Raw genomic sequence first — 25,418 nt, 5'->3', positions numbered from 1 at the left:
CTACTGGACTCTTTTTGATTTTGCTACCACAGACTAACACAGCTAACTCCTCTGCATCTATTTCAGAATGTGTGCTGCTCTGGTCAGTTCTCTCATTTGAGTACCACAGCTGAGTAATATCAGAAGCACTGATGGCAACATTTTACATATGGCGGTTTAGATTTGGTGTTGACTGAAAAATCTAAATAATTTAGATTTATACCTTCAGTGTCCCCTGCCCCCTCCCCCCACGCCAGGAAAGCAGACGCCAGCAGCTTTTTAACATTAGCTTGGTCACATCCAAACAAGTCATATGTATCAACAGGATAAAAAAATTAACTGATTTAACCATAACCCTTCATGCAGTTATGGCTAAATGCATTTGCAGGGTTGAGCTACATGAAGATTTCTGTAAAAACATAATCAGGTTACAAGAGGGAAAAAAACCTAAACTCCACAGCACCAGTCCCAATAAAGTTAGCTGTAATAACAGTGCCATCCTAAGCAGAGTAACACATTTCTAAGTCCATTATCTTCAATGAATTTAAAAGGATGTAATTTTACATAGGATAGCACTGTAAATCCCATAGAGAGCCAGGGCTTGTGACAAATTCCACAGGTTTCAGTGGGACTTAACCATGAGTAACTTGAGTTGGACTGGAGCCAACACACACACACACACACACACACACACACACACACACACACACACACACACAGAGGACTGCGGCCCATATATTTTGCACTGGAACACACAAGAATGAAAAGAAATGCAGGCTAGGATTAAGGAAGTATGCATTATTAAGGAGCTGAGCTGGTGGGGATCCCTGCTTAATGTTTCCATAATCATAAAGTGATTCTTATAAAGCGTATTAAGAAAAGGAATCATGTACCCACTATTGGCAATAGTTTCCATTAGTGTAAGGTGAAAGGCATTTTAACAGATGCAAAAGAGCTTAGCCTGTTGATTTTGATTTCAGGAGACTGTGCTAGGAATATGAGAACAAGAGGAGCTGCCTTATACCAAGTCAGAGCACTGGTCCCTTTAGCTTTCAAAGACCTCCCCACTGACCAAGAAGCATGGTTTCAGGCTTCACAGAGTGACAGCAGAGCTTTCAGGGGGAAGGCCTTTTGGATCCACTCAAGGTTCAGCTACAAACCAACCAATAAAACCCACAAACCTCACATGTTGTTTGCCATGGGGTTCATTGCTATACTTGACAATAACCAGAGGCGCAGATGCTCTTCGGGAATAATAGCAGATGACCTAAAACGTACATTATGGTGGTCCTTGCCTCCCCTTCTCTAAATGGTACTTTTGAATCTCTCCCAAGTTTCAGAAATGGATAGCTGCAAAGCATTGTGTTGTTGCTACAATTGTATGGTGTTTTGGATATTTGCCTCTATTTGTGAGTGACTGCTCAAGATATTTGATCAAAAGAGATTTAATCAAAGGAAAGGAAAGGACTCTTATTTGAGATCTATTTAGGAACTAAAGAAACATAAGCAAGCATGTTAACATTGCTCATTTCAAAGAGTGTGTGAACAGCCTGCCACCTCCTGGTTTTCTTCAGAAAAGAAAATACAGGGATTGTTATTGTGCCACACATCTTTGTGCTAAGCGTGTGACTTTTGATACACCCTGCAGGTTAGATGCCTTGTTTGTGGCACTCTTTGTTGACAACTTTGAATTGCTCAGCACATGTGCCTTATCTGTTTCCTATTCCTCCCTAGTTTACTCTCATAGCATTCCCTTGTCTGTCCAAACACGCCACAGTCCATTTTTCTCTTAAGAGAAAAATAGGTGAATGTTTATCCTGTCAAGCAAAGAATAACTCTGTGCAAGCTGAAGGGTGGTTACCTTTTATATTATTGTTTGTTCAGCAGACTAGACTATATGGAGATATACTTTTGCTCTTTGAAATGCAGTGTTGGCTTTTGAAGAATTCTGCTAGAGTGGTCTGAAAGAATGGGAGCATTTTTGATACCTTATTTTAATTTGAAATGTATCATGTGGTGCATCTCGAAATATTGGGAGGGGACCCAGCTGCCATAATTGTGTGGGTGAAGGAAAGCATTTTAAAATTTAAATTACTATTCACGGAGGTCCACAGGGGCTTCATGTTAAACCTCAGAACAGATTTTAGCGCATGTACTATAAGAAGAAGAAGAAAAGAGAAAGCAAGATCAGGTACTCATAAAAGCAGCTCCTGAAGAGACATCAAATGGCCTGAGATAATTTTGCTATTTTATTGTGCTGTCTTTTGTATCTTTTATTTAGGGTGGTCATGCTTTAATAGTTTAAACTGAGAGCCTGGGCAGAGAAGTGGTATATAAACACAGCCAATAAATGAATCAAACAAATAAACACAGAGGAAGGGTTAAAATAATGTGAGCAGAAAAAATATGCTGAGTTATGCTGAGTAGAATCCCATGGTCAGAAATACCCAAGGAGAAGTGAGTTCAAGATGGGTGGCAGTTTCTTAAAAGTGAGATATTGAAGGAACAATCACAAATTATTCCAATGAGAAGGAAAAACAGGAGGAACCTAAAGAAACTGGGGTGGCCCCATAAACAGCTTTCTGAAGATCTGAAAATTAAGAGAGACTCATTTAAGAAATAGAAGGAGGACTGTATAACCAAAAATGAATACAAACAAATTTCCAGTGCTTGTAGGAAGAGTGTTAGGAAGGCTAAAGAACTAGGAAGTAGTAGATCCATTGCAGGGAGAAGAAAGTGGATTTTAAGACAGGGCAGAACTGCTCAATTCCTACTTTGCCTCAGTATTCTCTTGCAAGGGAAACTGTGCTCAATCTGGCAAAAAAAGAAAGATGACAAAGGAAAGGAATTGTAGCCTAAGATAGGCATAGGGGTGGTACATAAACACCTAGCTTCTTCAAATGAAATTAAGTCCTCAGGGCCAGATGAATTGCTTCTTAGGGTACTAAAGGATCTTGCTGATGTAATTGCAGAGCCTCTGTCTATCATCTTTGAGAATTCTTGGAGAACAGATAAGGTACCAGAAGACTGGAGGAGGTCTAATGCTGTCATCTTCAAGAAGAGGAATAAAGGAGGATCCAGATAACTATCAACCCGTCAGCTTGACATCCATATCTGAAATTTTGGAACAAATCATCTAACAGTCAGTTAACGAGCATTTTAAAAAGACAGCTGTGATTACTAAGAGCCAGCATGGGTTCCACAAGAACAAGTCATGTCAGACTAACCTTATCTCATTTTTTGAGAGAGTTACTAATTTGTTGGATCAGGGGAATGCTGTGGACATAGTTAATCTTTATTTCAGTAAGGTTTTTGATAAGGTTCCACATGATATTCTTGTTGAAAAGTTGGTAAAATGTGGTTTGGTTCTTACTGCTGTTAAGTGGATTTTTAACTGGTTGACAGGTCATACTCAAAGAGTATAAATGGTTCCTCATTCTCTTGGAGAGGAGTGACAAGTGGAGTGCCTCAGGGATCTGTCCTGGGCCCTGTGTTGTTCAACATCTTTATAAATGACTTGGATGAAGGAAGGAATAGAGGGGATGATATTTGCAGATGATATTAAATTGGGAGGGCTTAAAAATTAGAAATCAGAATCAAGATTCAAGGTGATCTTGACAGGCTGGAAAACTGGGCTAAAATTAACAAACTGAAATTCAACAGAGATAAATGTAAAGTTTTGCATTTGGGTAGGAAAAATCAAAGGCATAATATAGGATGGAGGAGACTTGTCTTGGCAGTAGTACATGTGAAAAGGATCTAGGGGTCATAGAAGATCATACACTGAACATGAATCAGCAGTGTGATGCAGTAGTTAAAAAGGCAAATGCAATTTTAGGCTGTATCAACAGAAGCATAGTATCCAGATCATGGTATCACTATACTCTGCTCTGGTTAGACCTCACTTGGAGTACTGTGTTCAGTTTGGGACACCATAGTTTAAGAAGGATGTTGACAAGCAGGAACATGTCCAAAGGAGGGCAAAAAAAATGGAGAAGGGTCCGGAGACCAAGGAAAGATTGAAGGAGCTGGGTATGTTTAACCTGAAGAGGAGGTGACTGAGAGGTGATATGATAGCCCTTTTCAAGTATTTGAAGGGCTGTCACATACAGGATGGAGCAGAGTTGTTTTCTGTTGCCCCAGAGGGTCAAACAAGAAACAACAGGTTAAAATTAAAGCAAAAACGTTTTCAGCTAAATATTAGGAAGAACTTCCTGGCAGTTAGAGTGGTTCCTCAGTGAAACAGCCTTCCTCGGGAGGTGGTGGTTTCTCCTTTCTTGTAGGTATTTAAGAAGAACTGATGTTAGGCTCTTGTGGCCCTTTCTTACATGACTAAGGTAATGCCGATCACCACTTTGGGGTCAGGAAGGAATTTTCCTCCTGGCCAAATTGGCCAGGTATCCTGGAGTTTTTTTGCTTTCCTCTGGGCATAGAATAAGGGTCAATGGGGGAGGTAAGGGTGGGAGGAGATAGCTGTGGATGTCTTGCATTGTGCAGGGTGTTGGACTAGATGACCCTTGGGGTCCCTTCCAGCTGTATGTTTCTAATACCCATAAAGTGCAATAGCTACAGGTAGAGCTTAGAAGGCAGTAGATTTTAGCTAAATGTTAGGAAAAACTTCCTAACAGTAAGAGCCGCCCAATGGCGGAACAGACTATCTTGGGAGGTGCTGGACTCCCTTTCATGGAAAATCTTTAAGCAGAGGTTGGATGGTCCTCTGTCAGGAATGCTGTGTTGTATTCCTGCACTGAAAGAGAGGTGGATTATATGTGCTCCAAGGTTCCTTACAGCCTTTAACACTAAGACTTCCAACACTACCATTAGTGCAGTCCCTACAGCTGCTAACATGGATCAAATTCGAGGTCACTCATGTCAGTCTATTGCAACAAAAACAACAGTCTTGTGGCATTCCATTCAGCTTTTCTCTCTACCTCATATCTTCCATGCAATACGGTGGTTTTGTGTATAGTCTATTGTTCCAGGGCAAGCAGCATGAAAGAGGCAGGCAGGACTATGACCTAATTTACTCCATAGCCAGGCACACTAGCCTTCCTGTTCCTATTCAAGAATGTCATAAATTCCAGTTGCTTTTGTTGTGCAGAACCCATATGTCTGGTTAGGGGCAATTTTAAAACACAAAGAAAAAGTAGTGCCCATATAATCCAGGACAGATGTGTGCTGAAGTGTCTGGGAAAAAATGACAAGAAGGAAGGATGGGAGGACTGTATTGTAGGGATGGGGTCTCAGATGCTTTGCTAATGAGTTAGGGACCGTAGACTTCATCACTATATTGCCTTACATATTATCTGCTGCTTTAAATAGGTACTCCAATGTACAATGTCAGTCCTAGAACTGATTATGTTCTGTTTCAGTATTTTTTCTACTCCGTATTGGATTCTTGCTAATACTAAGTCTTTTAAACTTGTATCTGTTTACCCTATGGTATTGTTTATGGAAATGTCCTTGTCCTTGATACTGTATTGAAATATACTTGATACTGATTGTACTAATCTCATGCTGTGTAATGTGCCTTGAGTCTCAGTGAGAAAGGTGGACTATAAATGACAAATAAATAAATAAGGAAGGAAATAAATAAACAAATAAACAAATAAACAAATTGATCCTACCCTTATCCTACTATTCCACATAGCAAAGTTTATTTATCTATTAATTAAATGAAATATTTATACACCTTTCCTTTCGGCTGAAGTTTGAAGCCTTCCTCCAAATTAACCGGCTATTCCACTGGAAAAAACTACTTAAGTGGGAGAAAGGCTCCTTACACTGGAGGAAGGAGGATGGTTGGTTCCACTCCACTATGCAGGGACAGTCAAATAAGTAGAGGGGTCAAGCATAATTTCCATAAGCCATGCAAAGAGGCCAGTACAGGAGAAAACAGTCCTTCAACCACATAGTCCCAAGAAGTTTGACTTTTAAAATATAAATTGCAGCAAAGTTTGTATTAAGACAAGCTTACTGTATCCCAGTTCTAAGGAAGATAAAAGATGTCACCTGGATGATGCAACAGACCATTTGCGAGAGAGGCTTTGTTTTGCCTTGGGCTTCCTTGAGAACATGGAAGCCATAGATTCATTGGATAACTTTTGATCAGCCAGATACTCTTCTCTTTCATCTTGTATCATTTCTTCCCTCAGCTTCTGAAATCGTATCATTTCCTCCTCATTAGGCCATCCATCTGACAAATCCATACTTGATTTCATGAGGTCTGTCAAGTTTAACTTTTCAATGGGAGGCATTTCTGTTGGAATCAAAAAAAGGTCACTAGAGTCATTCACAGAACCAATCAGGAAGGGAAGCTGGCAAAAGCAACCAGCAGGCAAAAGCAGCCCTCTTCAGGTTTAAGCACCAGGATAAATGTGACTTTACGCTTGAAAGTCTGACTGCCTTTTCTCAGTCTCTCCTCTCTTCATCACAAGTAAAGTGCAATCATAATCTGAAGAAGGAGCAGTAGGGAAAGAAAATAATAGCAATATTAATAGAACTGGTGGTATAAGGCAGAGAACAAAGCATGATGAAAAGGAAAATAATACATGTTGCAGCTTTTTTTTCTTTCTGCCACATGGATTTTATCTGAGTCTAATTTTTCTACATCTCCTAGGGCTAGATCCAGCCCCCTTTTTCACTCAATCTTCCCCAGTTTTTCTCCTAGTACATTCCCAGTCCCACATGACTTTTGTCCATGAGTGTCCCATAATTTTTTTTTGGTTGTCAAAGGGGAGCCCTCTTCCCTTTTTACCAGCAGAAAAACTGGTTGTATCCAACCCCTAGTTTCCTTCTATTCATGCTTTTATGCTTCCAGTTTTAACAAGCTTTAATAGAAAATAATCTCCCTCACTCCACCAGCTATCTTAAGACACTGCCTTCTTGGTTTTTCAAATTCTATAACCACACAATCCTATAAACTTTTTATTCTAAATATTGCCTCATTGCAAGTAAATGCAATGCCTACTGAAATATCTAGATAAAGAGCTATGATCGAAAGAGGTGCCTTTCATCACACTGGAGAAAAAAAATTACAGCACTTTTGAAACCATGCCAACTCATTTGGTTTAATACAAGGTGGCAATGGCAGCCTGATGCTTTCTTCATGTTCTACTTCATGAGTCTGCCTTAAGTCATAAGATCTTTCCTACCATCTGAGCATCTTCATTGCTTTAAATCCCTTCACGTTCAGGGATTTTTCTAACATTTAAAATACATATCTCTTGGCTGTATTCTGAAGCAGTAAGGTCCATTCTAACCATACCCTACTGTATGGCTAGACCTGCCGTTAATTCATGCAACCAGTCCTGGAAGCCTCAAGGTCTGTGATTTTACTAGCCACTTGCTACTCTCTCATAGCCATGAGATGTGGCCTGATAAAGTACAACCTTCTGGTGAGAGCTGCAGGACCACCTGTTTGGAGATATCAACCACCCATAGCCAGCAGCATACCGCAGGGTCAGGTTGCGCAACAATACATCTGCGCTTTATGGCCTATATTTGGATGAATTGGATTTGGGCCTATTGTTTTACTAATCCTAAATTAAACATGTATATGTAACAATATCCATGCCACATTTTTAATTTTACACACTTACTTATGCACCGGTATAACAATCTCACTAGTGGATGCTTGGAGTTAGAATGCATTAAATGCACATTTATGAACAGAAGAGATTATGGGCACAATTAAAATAATCGAAAACAAACTCCAGAGAATATACATATCAGGTGGAGGTAAAACAGCAACACACACAAATCCCAAAGCACCTAGGCTTGTTGGATGTCTCCTGATACTTCCAAGCCATAACTTGAAATCTCCCTCCTTATGAAATGTCATTGAGGCTAGAAATATTTAATATAGACAGAATCCCTGAAGACTTGTCTTTCAATCTAATTGGTCTCCTGGGTAGAAAACAGGATAATTTTTATTCATTTATGGGTATTTGTTCATATATATTAATGGAATAATGGGAGGCTTTTAGATTTAAAAGGTTAGGCATATGAATATAACAGAACCTGAAAACTTGGTATTAACAGACTTTGAGGCTTTAGTCTTTAAACAATTTATTTAGAATTTTCTCACTGAAGTAATGAACTACTCCAGGAACACTTCCATGTAGGGATGTGCAATTCGGGTTTGAAATACAGCAAAAACATTGAATTTTCAGATTTGGTGAAATTTGGTATTACTGAACTTAAATCTGTATCCCACCCCCACCCCCGGGAGAAGACTGCAAGCTGGGGAGGCAGAGCTGGCATAAATGCCTTTGGCTCTGCCCCCCCACCCCTACCCAGCAGATCCCTGGATGCCTGGGAAGTGACTACTGCCTTTTCCTCATACAGGGGGCGGGGCGCAAAACTGGCCCCTGGCCCTAGCAGCCTGGTCTGCCAGCTGGGAGAGCTGAAATGAATTCAGTAATACAGAATTTAAGTTTACCTAATTTATTTGGTAGACTTCAGCAGTGCTGTTTCTTGCTTTCCCTTTGCTAAGAAACAGCAAAGAAACACTGCTTCCTGTCTTTTTTTACCAGATGGGAAGGGGGAGAAGGGAGAGGGTCAGAGGCAGAAGGGGGAGCGTGAATGACCAATTCTTGCAGCAGCTCTCCTTCTCTGGCCAATGGGATTCTCAAGAAGGAGTGTACCTTTTTAAAACTGCTGCAAGGAGTTAAATTAGGAGGCTTGTCTCAGTCGGCCTCCATTTTACTCCAGCCTAGAGATTCAAAGACACTGCCTGCTTATTGCAGCTGCTGGCTGTTGGCTTTCTCTCCTGGCTTGCTTTGGACTGCAACGGGATCCTATTGCCCAGTAAGTGGAGTGGATTTCTGGCTGCTGCCTGGTTTGAAAGTTGTAGTTTTTTTGGCTTTTTTCTCTCTTTAGGGGGGAAGGGGGTTGCCCTGATGTCTGGGAGGGAGAAAAGTTTTTATTTATTTATTTCAAATTTGTATTCCACCCTCCCCGCAAGCAGGCTCAGGGCGGATACCAACATATTAAAAATACAATTAAAATACAATAAAAAATTCATATTCATTAAAAACAACGCATTTAAAACAAGATGGTGGACAGCTTTCACAGGGAAGGTTTTATACACCCCTTTTTTCCAGGCCGGTGGAGGCCCAGCCTCAGCCATATGCCTGGCGGAACAACTCTGTCTTGCAGACCCGGCAAAAAGATAGTAAGTCCTGCCAGGCCCTGATTTCAGCAGACAGAGCATTCCACCAGGTGGGAGCCAGGACCGAAAAGGCCCTGGCTCTAGTCGAGGCTAGGCGGGCCTCCTTGGGGCCAGGGACCACCAACAGCTGTTTGTCCCCTGGTCGGAGTGTCCTCTGGGGAATATATGGGGAGAGACGGTCCCGTAGATACACTGGTCCCAGTCCGCACAGGGCCTTATAGGTCAATACCAGAACCTTGAATCTGATCCAGTACTCCACTGGCAACCAATGCAGCTCGCGTAAGAATGGTGTTATATGCGCCTTATTTGGCACTCTCATAATAACATGTGCCGCTGCATTTTGTACCAGCTGTAATCTCCAGGTCAGGCTCAAAGGCAGCCCAACGTAGAGTGAGTTACAGTAATGTAGCCTAGAGATGACCGTTGCTTGGATCACTGTAGTTAAGTCACGGGTTGACAGGTAAGGGACATGTTGCCTGATCTGCCTCAGATGGAAAAAAGAGGACCTGACAACCGCTGTGACCTGTGCCTCCATTTTCAGGGAGGCATCCAAGATCACCCTCAGGCTCTTAACCCTTGGAACTGGCACTAATGGTGCCCCATCAAGGGCCGGGAACCGGAGTCCCGAACCTAATCCCCCGTGGCTCAAGTACAGGACCTCAGTCTTCGTCGGGTTCAGTTTCAGCCGACTCTGCTTCAACCAACCAGTCACGGCTGCAAAAGCATGTTCCAGGACATTTGGGGCTGAGCTGGGCCGGCCGTCCATCATCAGATACAACTGGGTGTCATCTGCATATTGATGACACCCAAGTCCGAAACTTCGCACCAACTGGGCAAGGGGGCGCATATAGATGTTAAACAATAAAGGGGAGAGTATTGCTCCCTGCGGGACTGGGGAGGGGGGGGGCACTGGAAATTTCCAAATTGAATTTCCCACAGGAAACAATGACCGAATTTTACCAATTTTGCTCTATATTGCTGAACCGGAGAATGAATTAGGTGTTCCCCAAATTCTGTGTATGAGAGCTATACATGACCTACTTTTTTTTTTGTAAAAGCCCAGAAGGAAAATAAATGCATCAGAATGCAAACAATTTGTGTAGTGATGACCTGAGTATTGTTTTCATTTCATCTTTTACTTAGTTATTTCATAATGTCTGCAAGGAACAGAACATGAACAGCACAGCTTATTATGAGGTTTCAAAATATCTTTTGCATTGGAATTTGGAAAGCAACACAAAATCCCATTGCTTTATAAAAAATTAAGAGACCTACCACATATTTTGATGTATAATTTATTTGCATATAAAACAACTATATTTATTACTTCTAAACAGTCATAACAAGATACTAAAAATACAATTTTCAGAAATATGTTGACAATAATTTATAATGCAAATGTTACATGTGTACAAATAGATTTCTATTAGAGTAAATATATATAACATCCATTATAAATGTTTGTGTCTTTTTATTATTTTATTCCAGTAACTGCTGAGTATACAATATGGATGACAATACATTATGAGCTTCAATGGCATACAACAAAATAATTATCTTCAGTCTTGTACATTGGTAATACATTTTTCAGTCAAAAGTATAACATTCTTTTATTCCTAGGCACTGTATCAAAACAGGTTATTTGATGATAAAAACACCCATGCAGGAGTTGAGGAGTCCATTTATGTTTGGAAATAAGCAGGGCTTTTTTTTTTGGAAAAGAGGTGGTGGAACTCAGTGGTGGAACTCAGGCCTGCACAATGATGTCACTTTGGGTTAGCTGGAACAAGGGGGGAGTTTTTTAAAGTTTAAATCGCCTTTGGCGAAAATGGTCACATGGCCGGTGGCCCTGCCCCCTGATCTCCAGACAGAGGGGAGTTTAGCCCGTACTCCACACCACTGGCGTGGAGGGCAATCTAAACTCCTCTCTGTCTGGAGATTAGGGGGCATGGCCACCGGCCGTGTGACTATTTTCAAGAGGTGCCGGAACTCCGTTCCACTACGTTCCCGCTGAAAAAAAGCCCTGGAAATAAGAGGAAAAGACCATGGCCCCAATCTAAAGCTATATTTGCTCTAATGCCACTGCCTGAGTCAGCTTGCCATTCATTTCAGTGGAGAACCTGCTCTACACCCCCTTTGCCTATGTGGAGCCATCTCCTCCACTGAAGCGAACAATGGAGCCATCCACATAGATTAATACATTGGTTTCAGAATGTCTTGAACAAAATTAACTCATTCTTTATAAGACAGAATTAATTTTTATCATACTTTTGAACAGAACACCGGCTGAAAAGCACTCCTCTTTTTCAGAACATTGGTAAAAATGCACATTATACCGCCTAAGAGGCAACTGTGTTAGATGGTTGCACACATCCTAAACCTCTTTCTGAGATGCCTACATGATATTGTTGCCAAACAGGTTTCAAGTCATGTTTTGGGCTACTGCAACGACACTGGATTCTGGTATAGACAAACATCAGTAATGCACATTATGGAAGTGCATCCCATTTCATAATAAAAAATAATTTATGAGTACAGACTTCAGTTCCTTTTTAAAGATTCCAGTGACACTAGAAAAGCCACAATACGTACAATCATTTGTACCATTATGTTTGCAACATGAAAAACTGCTTTTCCTCAGCAATTTAACAATGCAGTTTGACTGTGCCCAGCAAATATGTATCAAGAAGTACACAAAACTAGCTTAGTTTGGAAAAAGTCCTTACTTGTTTTGATAATTCACCCCAAACGTTTATACTGTATGACTGAATTATATTTTCTTATACTGTGTTGTAGAAAAACTTGAATTAGTACAAGTACAAAAGAATTAAAAAGAAAATTTTGTCCTTGTCTATCACTAATGGCTCCTATTAAACTCACTAATGAGGCTCGCCTGTTTCCACAAATCGTTGAAAGCTTTCCTGCGATCTGGTGGTCTGTCACATTTTCTCTTGTATTATCTAACAATGGCCTTTGCTTCTTGTTGCAGTGGAGAAGACAAGTCTGTGAAATATAGAATTTCAAAGGAAGTGCATGCTTTATAAAGGACTGAATTGATATGGGCTAAAGGTTTGCAAAACACATTATAAAGCATTCCTTGTCCTGTCAATGGTTTGTTCTTGCAGTGATCAACAAAATACCTGAGTCCGGTGCTGATATTTGTGCGCTCTCTCTCTCTCTCTCTCTCTAGTATTTTCTTGGGAGATATGTTAATGTGTAGAAGTCACAAGCATGTTTGGTCATCCAAAAAAGTGTCCCGTAAGATAGTGAGATACGGAGGGTTTAAAGCAAGAATCAAAGATGTAGTATATAAGTAGGAGTTCAACTGATTCTATTTTTTGCTTTCTCAGTGAATCTCCAGTCCTAACTAAGTTACCTACAATAACTTTTCTATTCTGCTGGACATCAAAAGATTATACAAGTACTAAGAAACACCATTTGATATGGAAGGCGCACAGCTTTTTACATTACGAACAGGCAGCGTCTGTGTCCCGAACAGGTTAAGAACATAAGCATAAGCAAAGCCATGTTGGATCAGGCCAGTGGCCCATCCAGTCCAACATTCTGTCACACACAGTGGCTAGAAATCCAGTGCCATCTAAAGGACTGTCAGTGAGGCCAGGACACCAGAAGCCCTCCCACTGCCTTCCTTCCAGCACCAAGACAACAGAGCACCACCTCCCCACAAAGAGAATACCATCTATCTCCTGTGGCTAATAGCCACTGATGGACCTCTGCTCCATATATTTGTCCAGTCCCCTCTTGAAGCTGGCAATGCTTGTAGCTGCCACCACCTCCTGTGGCAACGAATTCCATGTGTTTATCACCCTTTGTGTAAAGTAGTATTTTCTTCTATCTGTTCTAACCCGACTGCTCAATAATTTCATAGAGTGCCCACGAGTTCTTGTATTGTGAGAAAGGGAGAAAAACACATCTTTCTCTACCTTCTCTAACCCGTGCATTATCTTGTAAACCTCTATCATGTCTCCCCTCAGTCGTCTTTTCTCCAGGCTAAAGAGCCCCAAGCGCCTCAATCTTTCCTCATAGGGAAAGTGTTCCAACCCTTTAATCATTTTAGTTGCCCTTCTCTGTACTTTTTCCAGTGCTATGATATCTTTTTTAAGGTGTGGCGACCAGAACTGTACACAGTACTCCAAATGAGGCCTCACCATCGATTTATACAGAGGCATTATGATACCGGCTGATTTGTTTTCAATCCCTTTCCTAATAACCCCTAGCATAGCATTAGCTTTTTTTATGGCAGTCGCACACTGTGCTGATGTTTTTAGTGAGTTATCTATCATGACTCCAAGATCTCTCTCTTGGTCAGTCTCCGCCAGTTCAGACCCCATCAACTTGTATTTATATTTTGGATTTTTGGTTCCAATGTGCATTACTTTGCACTTGGCTACATTGAACCTCATTTGCCACATGGATGCCCACTCTTCTAGCCTCGACAGATCCCTTTGGAGTGCCTCACAATCCTCTCTGGCTTTCACCACCCTGAACAATTTCGTGTCATCTGCAAATTTAGCCACTTCACTGCTTAATCCCAATTCCAAATCATTAATAAACAAGTTAAAAAGCATTGGACCCAATACCGACCCCTGTGGCACCCCACTGCTCACCACCCTCCACTGTGAGAAGTGCCCGTTTATACTCACTCTCTGTTTCCTATTAATTAGCCAGTTTTCGATCCACAAGAGGACTTGGCCCTTTATCCCATAGCTACTGAGCTTACTTAGGAGCCTTTGATGAGGAACTTTGTCAAAAGCTTTCTGGAAGTCAAGATAAACAATATCTATCGGGTCTCCCTTGTCCACTTGTTTGTTCACTCCCTCAAAGAACTCTAACAGATTGGTGAGAGGTTTTTTTCAGTCTGTCCATATGGTTAATGCTGCATGTGATATAATCCAGGAAACAGCCATTTTTTATTTGAAACAGCCCCAAATTGTCAGTATTACATTTAATGATTTGTAGACATGCACTTCCTTATTTTTGTAAGCATATGCAAATTTAAACATCAGTACTCAATATTCTTGCTATAGAAAATAGAAATGTGGTTCCTTTACACACTAGAAAATCATGTGTGTGATCCGATTCATACACAATAGTGCTGTTCTGGTTTTATGGTTGTACTGGAGAGAAAAATATTGCAGCTAGATTTTGTAAAGTAATGCAGTTACTAGAGAACATACTGTTTCACAAACTGGCCTTTTTATACCACCATTAACAGGTTCATTACATGAGTTCACTATTTCTCCTGTCCCCTTGATAGACAATATTTTACAAGGCAAATACATCATTACTCCTGACATCAACTTCTTTTTGTGTAGGAAAACAAGGGGTTTCTTTTCCACACATAAAAATCCACATTCAAGCCACCAATCAATCTTATGAAGTCATTTCTGATTGAATATGAATACTCTATTGGGAAGGAGCTATGGCTTAGTGGAATAGCCTTTGCTTAGCGTGCAGAAGGTCCCAGGTTCAATCCCCAGCATCTCCAGTTAAAAGGACCAGGGAGTGGGGTGGGGTGAAAGACCTCAGCCTGAGACCCTGGAGAGCCACTGCCAGTCTGAGTAGACAATACTGACCTTGATGGAGCAATAGTCTGATTTAGTATATAAAGTAGCTTCATCATCTAAATATTAGCTTTTGACCACAGCATCAAAAGCACCAATTCAGAAAAGGATCATTCTCTGGATCAGGAAATGTCGCTACAAATCCAAGTTCCAAAGAGTTTATTGTCTATAGCCATAGGCCGTCACAATTTACCAAACATCGACTAATAAACAATTAAATCAGAAAGCTTTATGCCAAACATCTCCTGGAAAAATTTACATCGTGGTTGGAGCAGGATGATATAATGGTCCAGGAACAAGCTGGGTTTAGGCAGGGTAGATCTACGATGGACCATTGTCTCATACTCCAGCACCTCATTGAAAAATATTCTGGTAAGGGACCATCCTCCCTGTATGCAGCTTTTATTGATCTTAAAGCGGCCTTTGATTCCATCTCCAGATCTATTCTTTGGAACAAATTAGAAGCCTCTACTATAGACAGGAGGCTCTTAGCTCTAATATGTGTTCTTCATGAACAAACCTCATTGAGGGTGAGATGTACTGGTCAGGGACATTTAACAGATAAAATCCCCACTTTTAAAGGAGTTAGGCAGGGGTGTATGTTAGCCCCAGTTCTTTTTAACTTTTATCTCAATGACGTGGTGGACCATCTAAATGGGGCTGATCTCCACTCGCCTAAATTGGCACAGCGTCCCATTTCCATTCTCCTGTATGCGGATGATGCGGTCATTTTCTCTAGAACTCCTATTGGTTTAAGGAGAACACTCAAGAGATTTGCCAGTTATTGTAATAACTACAAACTGGACATTAATTATCAAAAGACGAAGGTGATAGCCTTCGGTAAGAGACCTCGAAGTAGAAATTGGAGTATAAATGGCCATATTCTTGAGCAGGTTACTCATTATCGTTATCTCGGAATGATTATCCAAGCTTCAGGATCCAAGGTCGCGCATAGTCATGCATCAGCATGTGTGGGAGATAGATCTGCTCAAAGTATACTGAAGTTCTTCCGCACTTCAGGGGGATATTTTGTGCCGGCAGCCTTAAAATTGTTTAGGGCCAAATCACTAACTCATGTTATATGGGTCACTTCTTGGACCACCAACTTCTTGTTTTGCACCTTTAGAGTTAGTTCAATCGAAATTTTTGAGAGCGGTCCTTCAAGTTCCAAAGTGTGTTTCTAATGCAATGGTTCGCCTTGAGACTGGCATGCAGAAAGTTGAAGCAAAGATCACCCTGCATTCCATTTTCCTATGGATAAGGATAAATTTAAATCCTTGTGGTTTATTACCCCTAATCTTAACTGATGATTTTCAGTCCAAGTGGATGATTGCCACTAGACAGAAAATTAGGGCAATAGGATTTTCCCCTCAAGTGCTTCTCATGATGGGAAGCGATCAAGCAAGGCAAATGGTTAGGCAAAGGATTGATGATATTGAACGACAATCTGACTTACAAGGCACTCCTGCTTTTATAACTCCTCCTAGTAACAGATATATTTCTGCACCTGCTTCTTATTTATCCATTCTGGAGGTAAATAATCTCAGGAGAGCGCTTACTTTGGCCAGATGTTCTGCCTTACCCTCTGCTGTTCTGGATGGCAGATTTAACAAGATTCCTTGGAATGAGAGGCTATGTCCTTGCATACTTGGGGAGGTTGAAACCCAGGAACATGTTTTCCTGAGATGCCCTTTCTATAAGGAAGCATGTATGAGATTTATTATTCCCTTTCTGGATGGTATCTCAGAACATTCGGATAAGAAAAAATTAGAGAAACTGCTGTCAAACTCAGATTTTACTGCATTACATCAGATAGCGAAATTTTGTGCTCTGGTCGTTAAAGCCCATTAGAGTGTAGGCCTCCATTTTGGTTGCTTGCTTAGAACTATGCTGACTTCCTGGTTTTTACAAATTTTGATAGATATTAGGAAATTATGTTTTTAAATTGTATATACTTATATGCTTCATGTTTCAAATGGTTGTAAAATGTGCACTTAAATTTTATGGTTAACGTACTGGCTAAATGCTGTAATAATAAAGAGAGAGAGAAATAAAAAATAAAGAGAGATGCATATCCAAAAGTAGATGTTCTCCTTCTTGAACTGCATTGCTTTCATTGAGATGCACATCTCCATCCACATCCTGTATGCATAAATTACTCTATTTGAGATCAGAGCAAGACTGAATGCCACCTATTGTTTCTTTTTAAAAAAGTACTACAAGTCTCGGCACCGACCATTCACAGCAATATTTTCCTTCTTTATCAGTTCTGAGCCTTGGTGCTAACAGAGAAGAGGCAGGAGAGAAAAGTGAAGTGCTGAAACTTTGAATGAAATGTTATTCACATGAGAATCTCCTGGCCTTTAAAAACCACGTTATCACTTTCAATTTCTCTTCAGATTCACACAGTTCTGTTATCCACTGCTGTTTTAGAAAGATGCATGTCTTCTCTTTTCCTCATCGATGGTTGTATTTATTCCTTTGTGTTCAGCAATCTCCAGCAATTAAATTATCCTGAATGTTGACATCTTTATCTCTATCTATTCACCACTTCTACTACATCATACTGGAGCCTCTTTTTCACATAGTACAGAGCAGCAGTTACTTATGGTGAGTTCAAATCAGAACTAGGTAGTGTGAGACCTACAGCTTGAACTGAAATCATGAAACAAAATGGATCTGACAAATCATGAAGACTGGAACTACTGGACTCATATTGGCCTGCAGCTCTATCTCGTACCAGATCCTTTATGCAATCCAGCTGCTTGTACATGAAAGCAAAATGGCTCCACGACTCTGGCTTCCAGCACTTCTTTAGAGGTTGAAACACAGTGGCTTGGATCCAGTGATGCACAAGCAGAAACATAAATGGACTTAGCGTAGTTCCACTTGTGCGGGATCTTGTGCAACACAGAGACATTCCCTCACTGTATATTACGAAGTCCAGAAATCAGTGCACGAGATCTTGTACAAGCAGAAACACAAGTAGGGATACGAGTTTGACTTAATGCAAGTGGCTACTGCAGTCTTTTTATTACATTTCTGTACAAGAGCTTATGTGTGTATTCAACTGGAATTTCTGCACAGGATTCAACTCAGTTTTTAATGTTAGATGAACAGCCCCATTACATTTAAGAAAACAGCTATTTATATGTAGTATATCATGGCTAAAGACATCATGATAAATAGAAACTGATTCACAATGGCTGTGGCAGATGACTATGCTCTCAAATGCTTCCAAGAAAGTGCTGACACCTGTTTTATGTGCTTAACGGTCAAAAAGACCATATGTGCAGAGGTTCCAGCAGAAGGCAGCGGTGACAGGTCATGTCAGTTCATATTGTCAAGCTAATGTTAAACTAACAGCGCTGTCTCTATTGTGACTTACAAGTTCTAAGTTCATTGATCTCATTACTCTGCACAGGATTACACAGTAATTGTTGTGCATCTTTGAAACCTGGATGGCACAGAGAACGCTGATGTGGCGAAGATAGTCCCTTGGGATACATTTCCATAAAAGGAAGAATACCAGTATTATGGCAGTGGAGAATCAGAAGACATTGACCCCCAACATTTAGTACATGGATCATTAATTACCTTTATTAAATATGAAGTCTATATTAAGAAGGAATAGTATTAAATATTAAGAATATTTTATATTCCTAAATATTAAATATCTTAAACGGACAAACTACCGATATTAACAATGCAATTTTAACCAACTGCATCTTTCTCAGCCCACTTGCTTCAATGGACTTGTAACTCTGTTTAGTACTGTACTGTAAAACCTTACCTCTCATGCTCTAAAACAGAAATAATAATGCTCCTGATGTCTAAACTGTATGTAGAATTTAGTATGAACAATTCTATCCCATGCACTCAATAAATACTATGATTCAAATATATATATATTAAAAAACCTTGTACCTGGAGTAACAGGATCCGAGTCATCAAGATTCTGCTTACTGTACTTTCGAAGGAAGCATAAAATAACTGGGAGGCCCTTCTGTACAACTTCAGGAGGTGGATACTCCAGAGGACAATGTCTGAGATTCAAGGCTGTAAGTGAAGTTAAGTCACCTGGGGAAAATACAGGGACAAAGTTTAACTTGAGAGAGTCTTTTTAAGAAAGAACACTCCTCAGATTCTGTCCTGAACCACTGTGTGTGGGGGTGGGGGGAGCAAGTATTTGGACAAATTAAAGACAGCCATGGGCCAAAATGGATCTGACAAGATGCCAAGCAAAACCACCTAGTTTTCAGGCCTTATTATCATTATACAGAGGCACCTGCATTCCAGTGCCCCAATCAGCAGACCTCTTCCTACCCAGCACTTCTGCATTCAGTCTCCATCTCTACTTTTACCTTCTATCCCCAACATTCCCATTGTTCATTCTCCTAACACCACCCTCCCAACCTCCAATTAACTTGCTGCTTCTTCCCTCCTTCCCTTAGTCTGACACATAGTCAGTGGCAACCCCCTACCAAGGAGCCTCACAGGCTGTGCTTCAACTGCTGTTGTCTACTGTTCCCAGGCTCTTCTTCCTTTTCCTATGAAAACTCCAGATCTCAGCATGTCTTCGAGATAGGAATGTAGAAAGGAAGGGACAAGGGCAAATCTTAAATGATTTCCTTTCTTGATTGTCTGGATAGACAAACTTGAAACCCCAAGAGCTGCATAGAACTTCTGAGCCACCATTATTAGATCTTAAAACGCTTTCAGACAGCATTTTTTGACAGATGCAAATTCACAAAGGGCAAAACTCAAGGCAGTCTGTGACAGTTCTGTACTGTTTGAAAAACATTTGCATCTTAAAGTGCAGCTGGATTGGTACCCTGAATTTTCCCAGAGAGGTGGCTAAAAGGTTTGTGTTGTTGCATATTCTGCACAGATGCTGGCAAAAAACTGTGGAATAATCCCTGGTCAGCCCTGTGTAAATCATAAGAACAGATGGTAGAGGCTAATTTTGTATAGACTAAAAACTGTACTTTTGCCACTGAGCCAACATGATCACACAGTGAAGGAAATATACTGGCTCTCATATGCTAAGACGCAGTTAATCATGGCTCTGCAAAATGGGAGGCATTGTAGAGAGCAGCTTCTGCAGGGTAAACTGTATAAACTTGTGATTTTAAAAAGTTTTTATGCCATTTCGCTCCCCCTCCCCCGCCACCCAACCAGCTGTAACAAAGCTACTACTAAAGCTGTTTATATCAGGCAGAGTCGAGATCCCGGAAGATGAGAAATAGCCTTGAAATCTTGTTGTATGCATACAACAGACATATACTTCTCTGAAGTAGAGTGGAATAGAAATCCTCCCCTGGGAACAGCTCCTTAAGTAGCTTGCCTATCCAAGCCAACAAACCATTTAAAAACATATAGATGCCCTATGGTGTATATAGCTGCTGAATAGCTTAAACTTTTTCTATTGTCTCCATAGGACACTGAGGGAAAACTCCAGCAATGCACACCTTGGATCTTTTGCATGCACAGACCTTGGACTTGCGAATCATAGCCTTTAATTGATATTACCACCTTCTCCTCCATAACAGAAGTTTACATCATGTCAGATATTACAGAATGGCTCCCTGAGGCTCACAATCTAAAAATATGTGTGTGATTGAGTGTGTGTGTGTGATTGAGTGTGTGTGTGTATATGTATGTGTATATGTATATGTATGTATCAGAATTTATCCCAATAACAGTCAATAACATATTTTTCACACTGCCTTGAGAAAATGCATTTTTGAAAAAGTCTCTTGCCTCTACCACAAAGTTTAAACCTAAACTGCTCAGAAAAACAGGAGAAAGACACAATTCCCAGTAGCAGAAAGGTGGACTCTCTTAAGCTGCAGTCTAAGTGTGTATGCACCCGACTTCCTAACTCTTTAAAATCCATGGGAATTTTGCCATTGATTTCAAAGACATGAAGGCAACATCCATTATCTTCAATAATGAAACAACCACAATTGCCAAACATTATTATGACTTGGGCTCTAGGATGACAACAGTCAATATTTTATTTGTTTTTAAATAACAACAATAACAACAACAACATTCTATTTATATACCGCCCTTCAGGACAACTTAATGCCCACTCAGAGCACTTTACAAAATATGCCATTATTATCCCCACAACAAAACACCCTGTGAGGTGGGTGGGGCTGAGAGAGCTCCAAAGAACTGTGACTAGCTCAAGGTCACCCAGCTGGCTTCAAGTGGAGGAGTGGGGAATCAAATCCGGCTCTTCAGATTAGAGACCCAAACTCTTAACCACTACACCAAACTGGCTCTCATAAATCTTTTTTTTCATTGAAATTTACACAAATGGATTAATAAAAAAAGCACTTATAGATATTTGTGAACACACTTTGGTATAACTGCTATCTGGTTTGCATCTGAATGAAAAATACACTTTATGATGGAAACCTGCAATAATGCTTTTGCAAAACAAGTTCATGTATACAAGGAGTTCTGCTCTACAGTAAGATTATAATTCTTTACACAAAATATGTGCTTAATTTCATGTAAACAGAGCTCACATCAATAAGCAGGGCACTATATGGAAAGTGCCAAGAAACTGAAGACAGTCAATAACATGTTTTTCACACTGCCTTGAGAAAATGCATTTTTGAAAAAGTCGATTCTCAACTTGAATGAACATAAATTTTCTTTGCTTTCTGAGAATGAATTACTTAATATTCCATATAAGTCTGTACTTTATTCATTACTGTATTATGTAACATATTTGCACACAAATTCTTTTAGCAAAGCCTCGCCTGGATAACAAATATCCTAACAGAGGGGAGTTGCAATATTCTAAATTACTCACAATTAAAAGCTAATAAAAATGTTTTAAAATAAACTTCCTCTTGAGCTCACAAAATGTTAACAACAGTAACAGCAGGTATCCAGCTGTCTGCAATGTATTGATTATTTTTGTGCCTCTTTTTTCCTTCCATTCTCCCTCAGACATTTTCATGAGCGCTCCATTGTGTTTATATAATAAGAAAATGTTCCTATTTCTGTTATGCAGCCCCTTGGCTATACAGTACTTAGTAGATCGCAAAGGCTGCTACTACAGATTCATTCTTGAGGTGCAGAAGCTTCTAAGAAAGAAGGGTATACAATGTGTAGGTTTCTTTATACACATAATATATACATGGCTGTTGTATAATATAAGATGTTCCCTGATGAATTATAAAGTATATACATTACCGGCATTATAAATCTGTGCCGTGTCATAATATGTGACATACTTCAGGAAAGGGAAAGTTATACTAGATGAATACATTGTCATAAGGAAGGTAAACTGACAAAGGTTTTTTTTTTAAATTTGGCATGGATGAAATCATTTGCCCAACTGGCCACTGTTTGTATTTGATGACTGCCCATATCATGCACAGGTGATTTAAACAGCCTTTATTTGTAGTTAATACTTTTCTGTTATGAAGTAAAGCATTCTAATCTCTAAAAGAAATTACCACATTTCATGCATGCTAACATTTCCATCTTGTTCCCCTAGTGTGGGATGGCTATGGTTCAGCCCTTGTATTAATAGAAAACCTGGGATATCATTAGGGGAAACCATTTTATTTATTGCAGATCTTCGCTCGCTGTGTCAACTGAAGAAGGGAGCTTTGACTCTCAAAAGAATCTATTCTGAAAAATCGTTTTGGTCTCTAAGGTTCCAGTGGACTCAAATGTTGCTGTTCTACTGCAGACCAGCACGGCTTTGAGTCCCTACATGAAATTAGCTGGCTGTGCAATCTCTGATCTCTTTGGTTTAGGGAAAGCATGAGAATAGCTAGCTGAACTATCATCAAGACGTATATACATTTTTGGAATTTTGGGCACTACCTTGAGGTGAAATTCCAGCCATGAGTAAAGGTGTAACAGAGTACCATAATCTGAGAACTGGATGTTTGTGGATTCAGAAACAAAAGTAAGTCTCAGCAGAGGGGTGGTTAGAACTGGAAAAAATAACAGAGCCACCCAGGTCATTCCCAGCAGAAGCTAACAAGGAGGTTTTCTGCACTGGGGTTTTCGTTGGTTTTATTTCTGATTTCTGCACACATTTTTTGCCTTTATTTTTCCCTTTTTTTTTCTCCAGTTTTTTTTAAAACCACTTTTACCCCAATCTTTTTTTAAAGCCAATTCTGAATTGCTTTTCCTCCTCATGTATAACGTTTCTTTTGGTTTTGTTTGTCCAGCTCACTCCCACCCACTTCCAACCCACTTTTTGACAATTGGATATTCGTGATCGTCAAACTGCTCCCCTCCTCCCTCCCCTCTTGGTTTTGTATTCAATCTTTTTTAACAATCATCACTTTCATATCACTATATGGGCATCCCATTGTAATAATAGATGCAGCAGGTTCTCTGAATTCACAGCTTTCATTTAAAATAAATAAATAAATCTCCAGCCCCTTCCCTTAAAGAGAGATGCATTTTCCCTTTATCTTCATATGAGAAGAGGCTAGAGATTTACTTTTTAATATATAAATGAAAGCAAGGAATTCAGAGCATCTTCTCCATCTATTATCACAACGGTATATCAATATATTAATATGAGAGTGATACATTTTTAATTGCAAAAGGCCTGGTGGCCCAAGGGAGTGTTCTGGCCACTTCTGGCACCAGAAAAAGTGGCACGGTTTGAAAGAGACATAACTGCTGCTGCTCCAGGCTTCATCCTCTTAGGAGTTGGCTTGCCCACTGGTGCCAGCCTCTGCCTCCTGACTCTGGGTTGGTCCAGGCAGGGCGCTCCAGTTTGGACCAGGGAGGGGAGGACTTAGGGATGGGTGAAGGAAGTGCTTTCCTTTTAGGTTCCCCCATGCAAGGACAAGCAGTGTGTTCATTTTGGGTATTTTTTTAAAAAATCAGCCCTTATATTAGTATGCCAATATAATCACAAGCAAAAAATAAAAAGGGTTTGTGTGCTGTGACACCACTAATGTTGCCACATATGATGATGACAGCACCCTTCCTTGAAAACCATGATTACTTAAGGCACGTGACAAAGACAGTAAACATTCCAAAATTGTAAAAATGCAAAGGGAGGGCTGATGTGTGGAAAAACTGAACCCAAATCAATTCCAATACTTGTGAATTGACTGCTAAGAAAATAAGGAATGAGTCACAGGTATGGACAAGCCCAAGAAAAGCACTAGTGCAGCGGAGACCTCTCATACCAGTAACTGGTTGTTTAAGAATAAATACTTAACTACTTGATGCAGAAGGCCGCTAAAGGCATGGTGCTCAGCTGACTAGGCAAGCACCCCCCCCCCTACACACACTGAAGGGTTGCATCTGTTGCAACTTCGGACAGTGCTGTTCCTTGAATTCCAGAAATGGATCTGAGGAGCTGAAATGCAGAACTCTGGAAATTCAGGCGTACAGAATTCTGAAACCAATATTAAAACATCCAGCTTCTCAATAATGATCTCAAGTCCCTTGGTGCTGTGGGCTTCTTTTCTCTGGATTCTGTCATATCTAGTATGGGAAGAGAAGCCCCAATTTCCTTCTCTATTGTTTGGTGCTTAAAAAAATAGTGTCCTAGTCTCATTCTGAGGAACTTTTATTGATTTATTAGATCTAATCCTGATGTTGCTAGTCTTTTCCTTCTTGTCTGTTGCTAATGCATTTTAATTCAACAGTCATCATGGCACACTGTGCAAAGGGGGTAGATGGATTGTATTACGATGAAACCTGTTCCAAGTTTTTTTATTATTCAAGAGTGTGTGCACAGTAAGGACTAATTACTAAAAATTGCCAGATTTTTTTAAAGCGTGCATTATGGAAGAAAAAATACTTACCAAACTCAACAGGCAGTCTTTTAATAGGATTTCCTTCTAATAGCAGAGTTTTCAGTTGCCTTTGCAAAAGAAAAGGGGAGAAAAGACAATAATAAATATTTAAACAGAAAACAAAAACTCATATGACAATTGTTATTTTAAATTATATAATTTAGTTTTGCAACTTTTCCCCTGTTGTGTGAGTTATGTGCCATCAAGTCACCTCCGACCTATGGTGACCCTATAAAGGAAAGACCTCCAAAACATCCTATTATTAACAGTCTTGCTCAGATCCTGCAAACTGGAGGATGTTTTATTGAGTCAAGCCATCTCGTTTTAGGTCTTCCCATTTTCCTACTGCCTTCCATTTTTCCTAGCATTATTGACTTTTCCAGAGAATCTTGTCTTCTCATGATGTGACTAAAGTATGATAGCCTTGTCTTGTCATTTTAGCTTCTAGGGAGAATTCAGGCTTGATTTGATCTAATACCCACTTATATGTCTTTTGGCTGTCCTGTCCATGGTATTCACAAAACTCTCCTCCAGCACCACATTTCAAATGAATCCATTTTCTTCCTGTCAGCTTTCTTCACTGTCCAACTTTCACATCCATACATGGCAATGGGGAATAGCATAGTTTGGATTATCTTGATCTTGGTTCCCAGAGAGACACCTTTATCTTTAAGGATTTTATCTAGTTCCCTCACAGCTGCTCTTCCAAGTCTCAATCTTCTTCTGATTTCTTCATTGCAGTCTCCTTGTTGGTTGATGATTGAGCTAAGGAATAGAAAATCTTGAACAATTTCAATTTCCTCATTGTCAACTTTAAAATTGTGTAATTCCTCAGTAGTCATTACTTTTGTCTTCTTGATGTTCAGCTGT

General features: G+C 40.1%; 1 protein-coding gene across 1 annotated transcript in view; it reads right to left on the bottom strand.

Annotated features, from left to right (window-relative positions):
- The window catches only part of LRRC27 (leucine rich repeat containing 27), a 62,965-nt gene that overhangs the window by 24,739 nt on the left and 12,808 nt on the right, over positions 1 to 25,418 (bottom strand). The window contains exons 6-8 of the mRNA XM_054983596.1: positions 24,558 to 24,616; positions 18,667 to 18,819; positions 5,992 to 6,238 (exon numbers count right to left, since the gene is read on the bottom strand). Coding sequence (XP_054839571.1) covers positions 5,992 to 6,238; positions 18,667 to 18,819; positions 24,558 to 24,616 — 459 coding nt within the window. The remainder of the gene's footprint in view (positions 1 to 5,991; positions 6,239 to 18,666; positions 18,820 to 24,557; positions 24,617 to 25,418) is intronic.

The sequence above is a fragment of the Eublepharis macularius genome, chromosome 6 (assembly GCF_028583425.1).
Source record: "Eublepharis macularius isolate TG4126 chromosome 6, MPM_Emac_v1.0, whole genome shotgun sequence".
NCBI lineage: Eukaryota > Metazoa > Chordata > Lepidosauria > Squamata > Eublepharidae > Eublepharis > Eublepharis macularius.
Note: the sequence above shows the minus strand (reverse complement) of the source record. Positions and strands in the feature narration are given on the sequence as shown.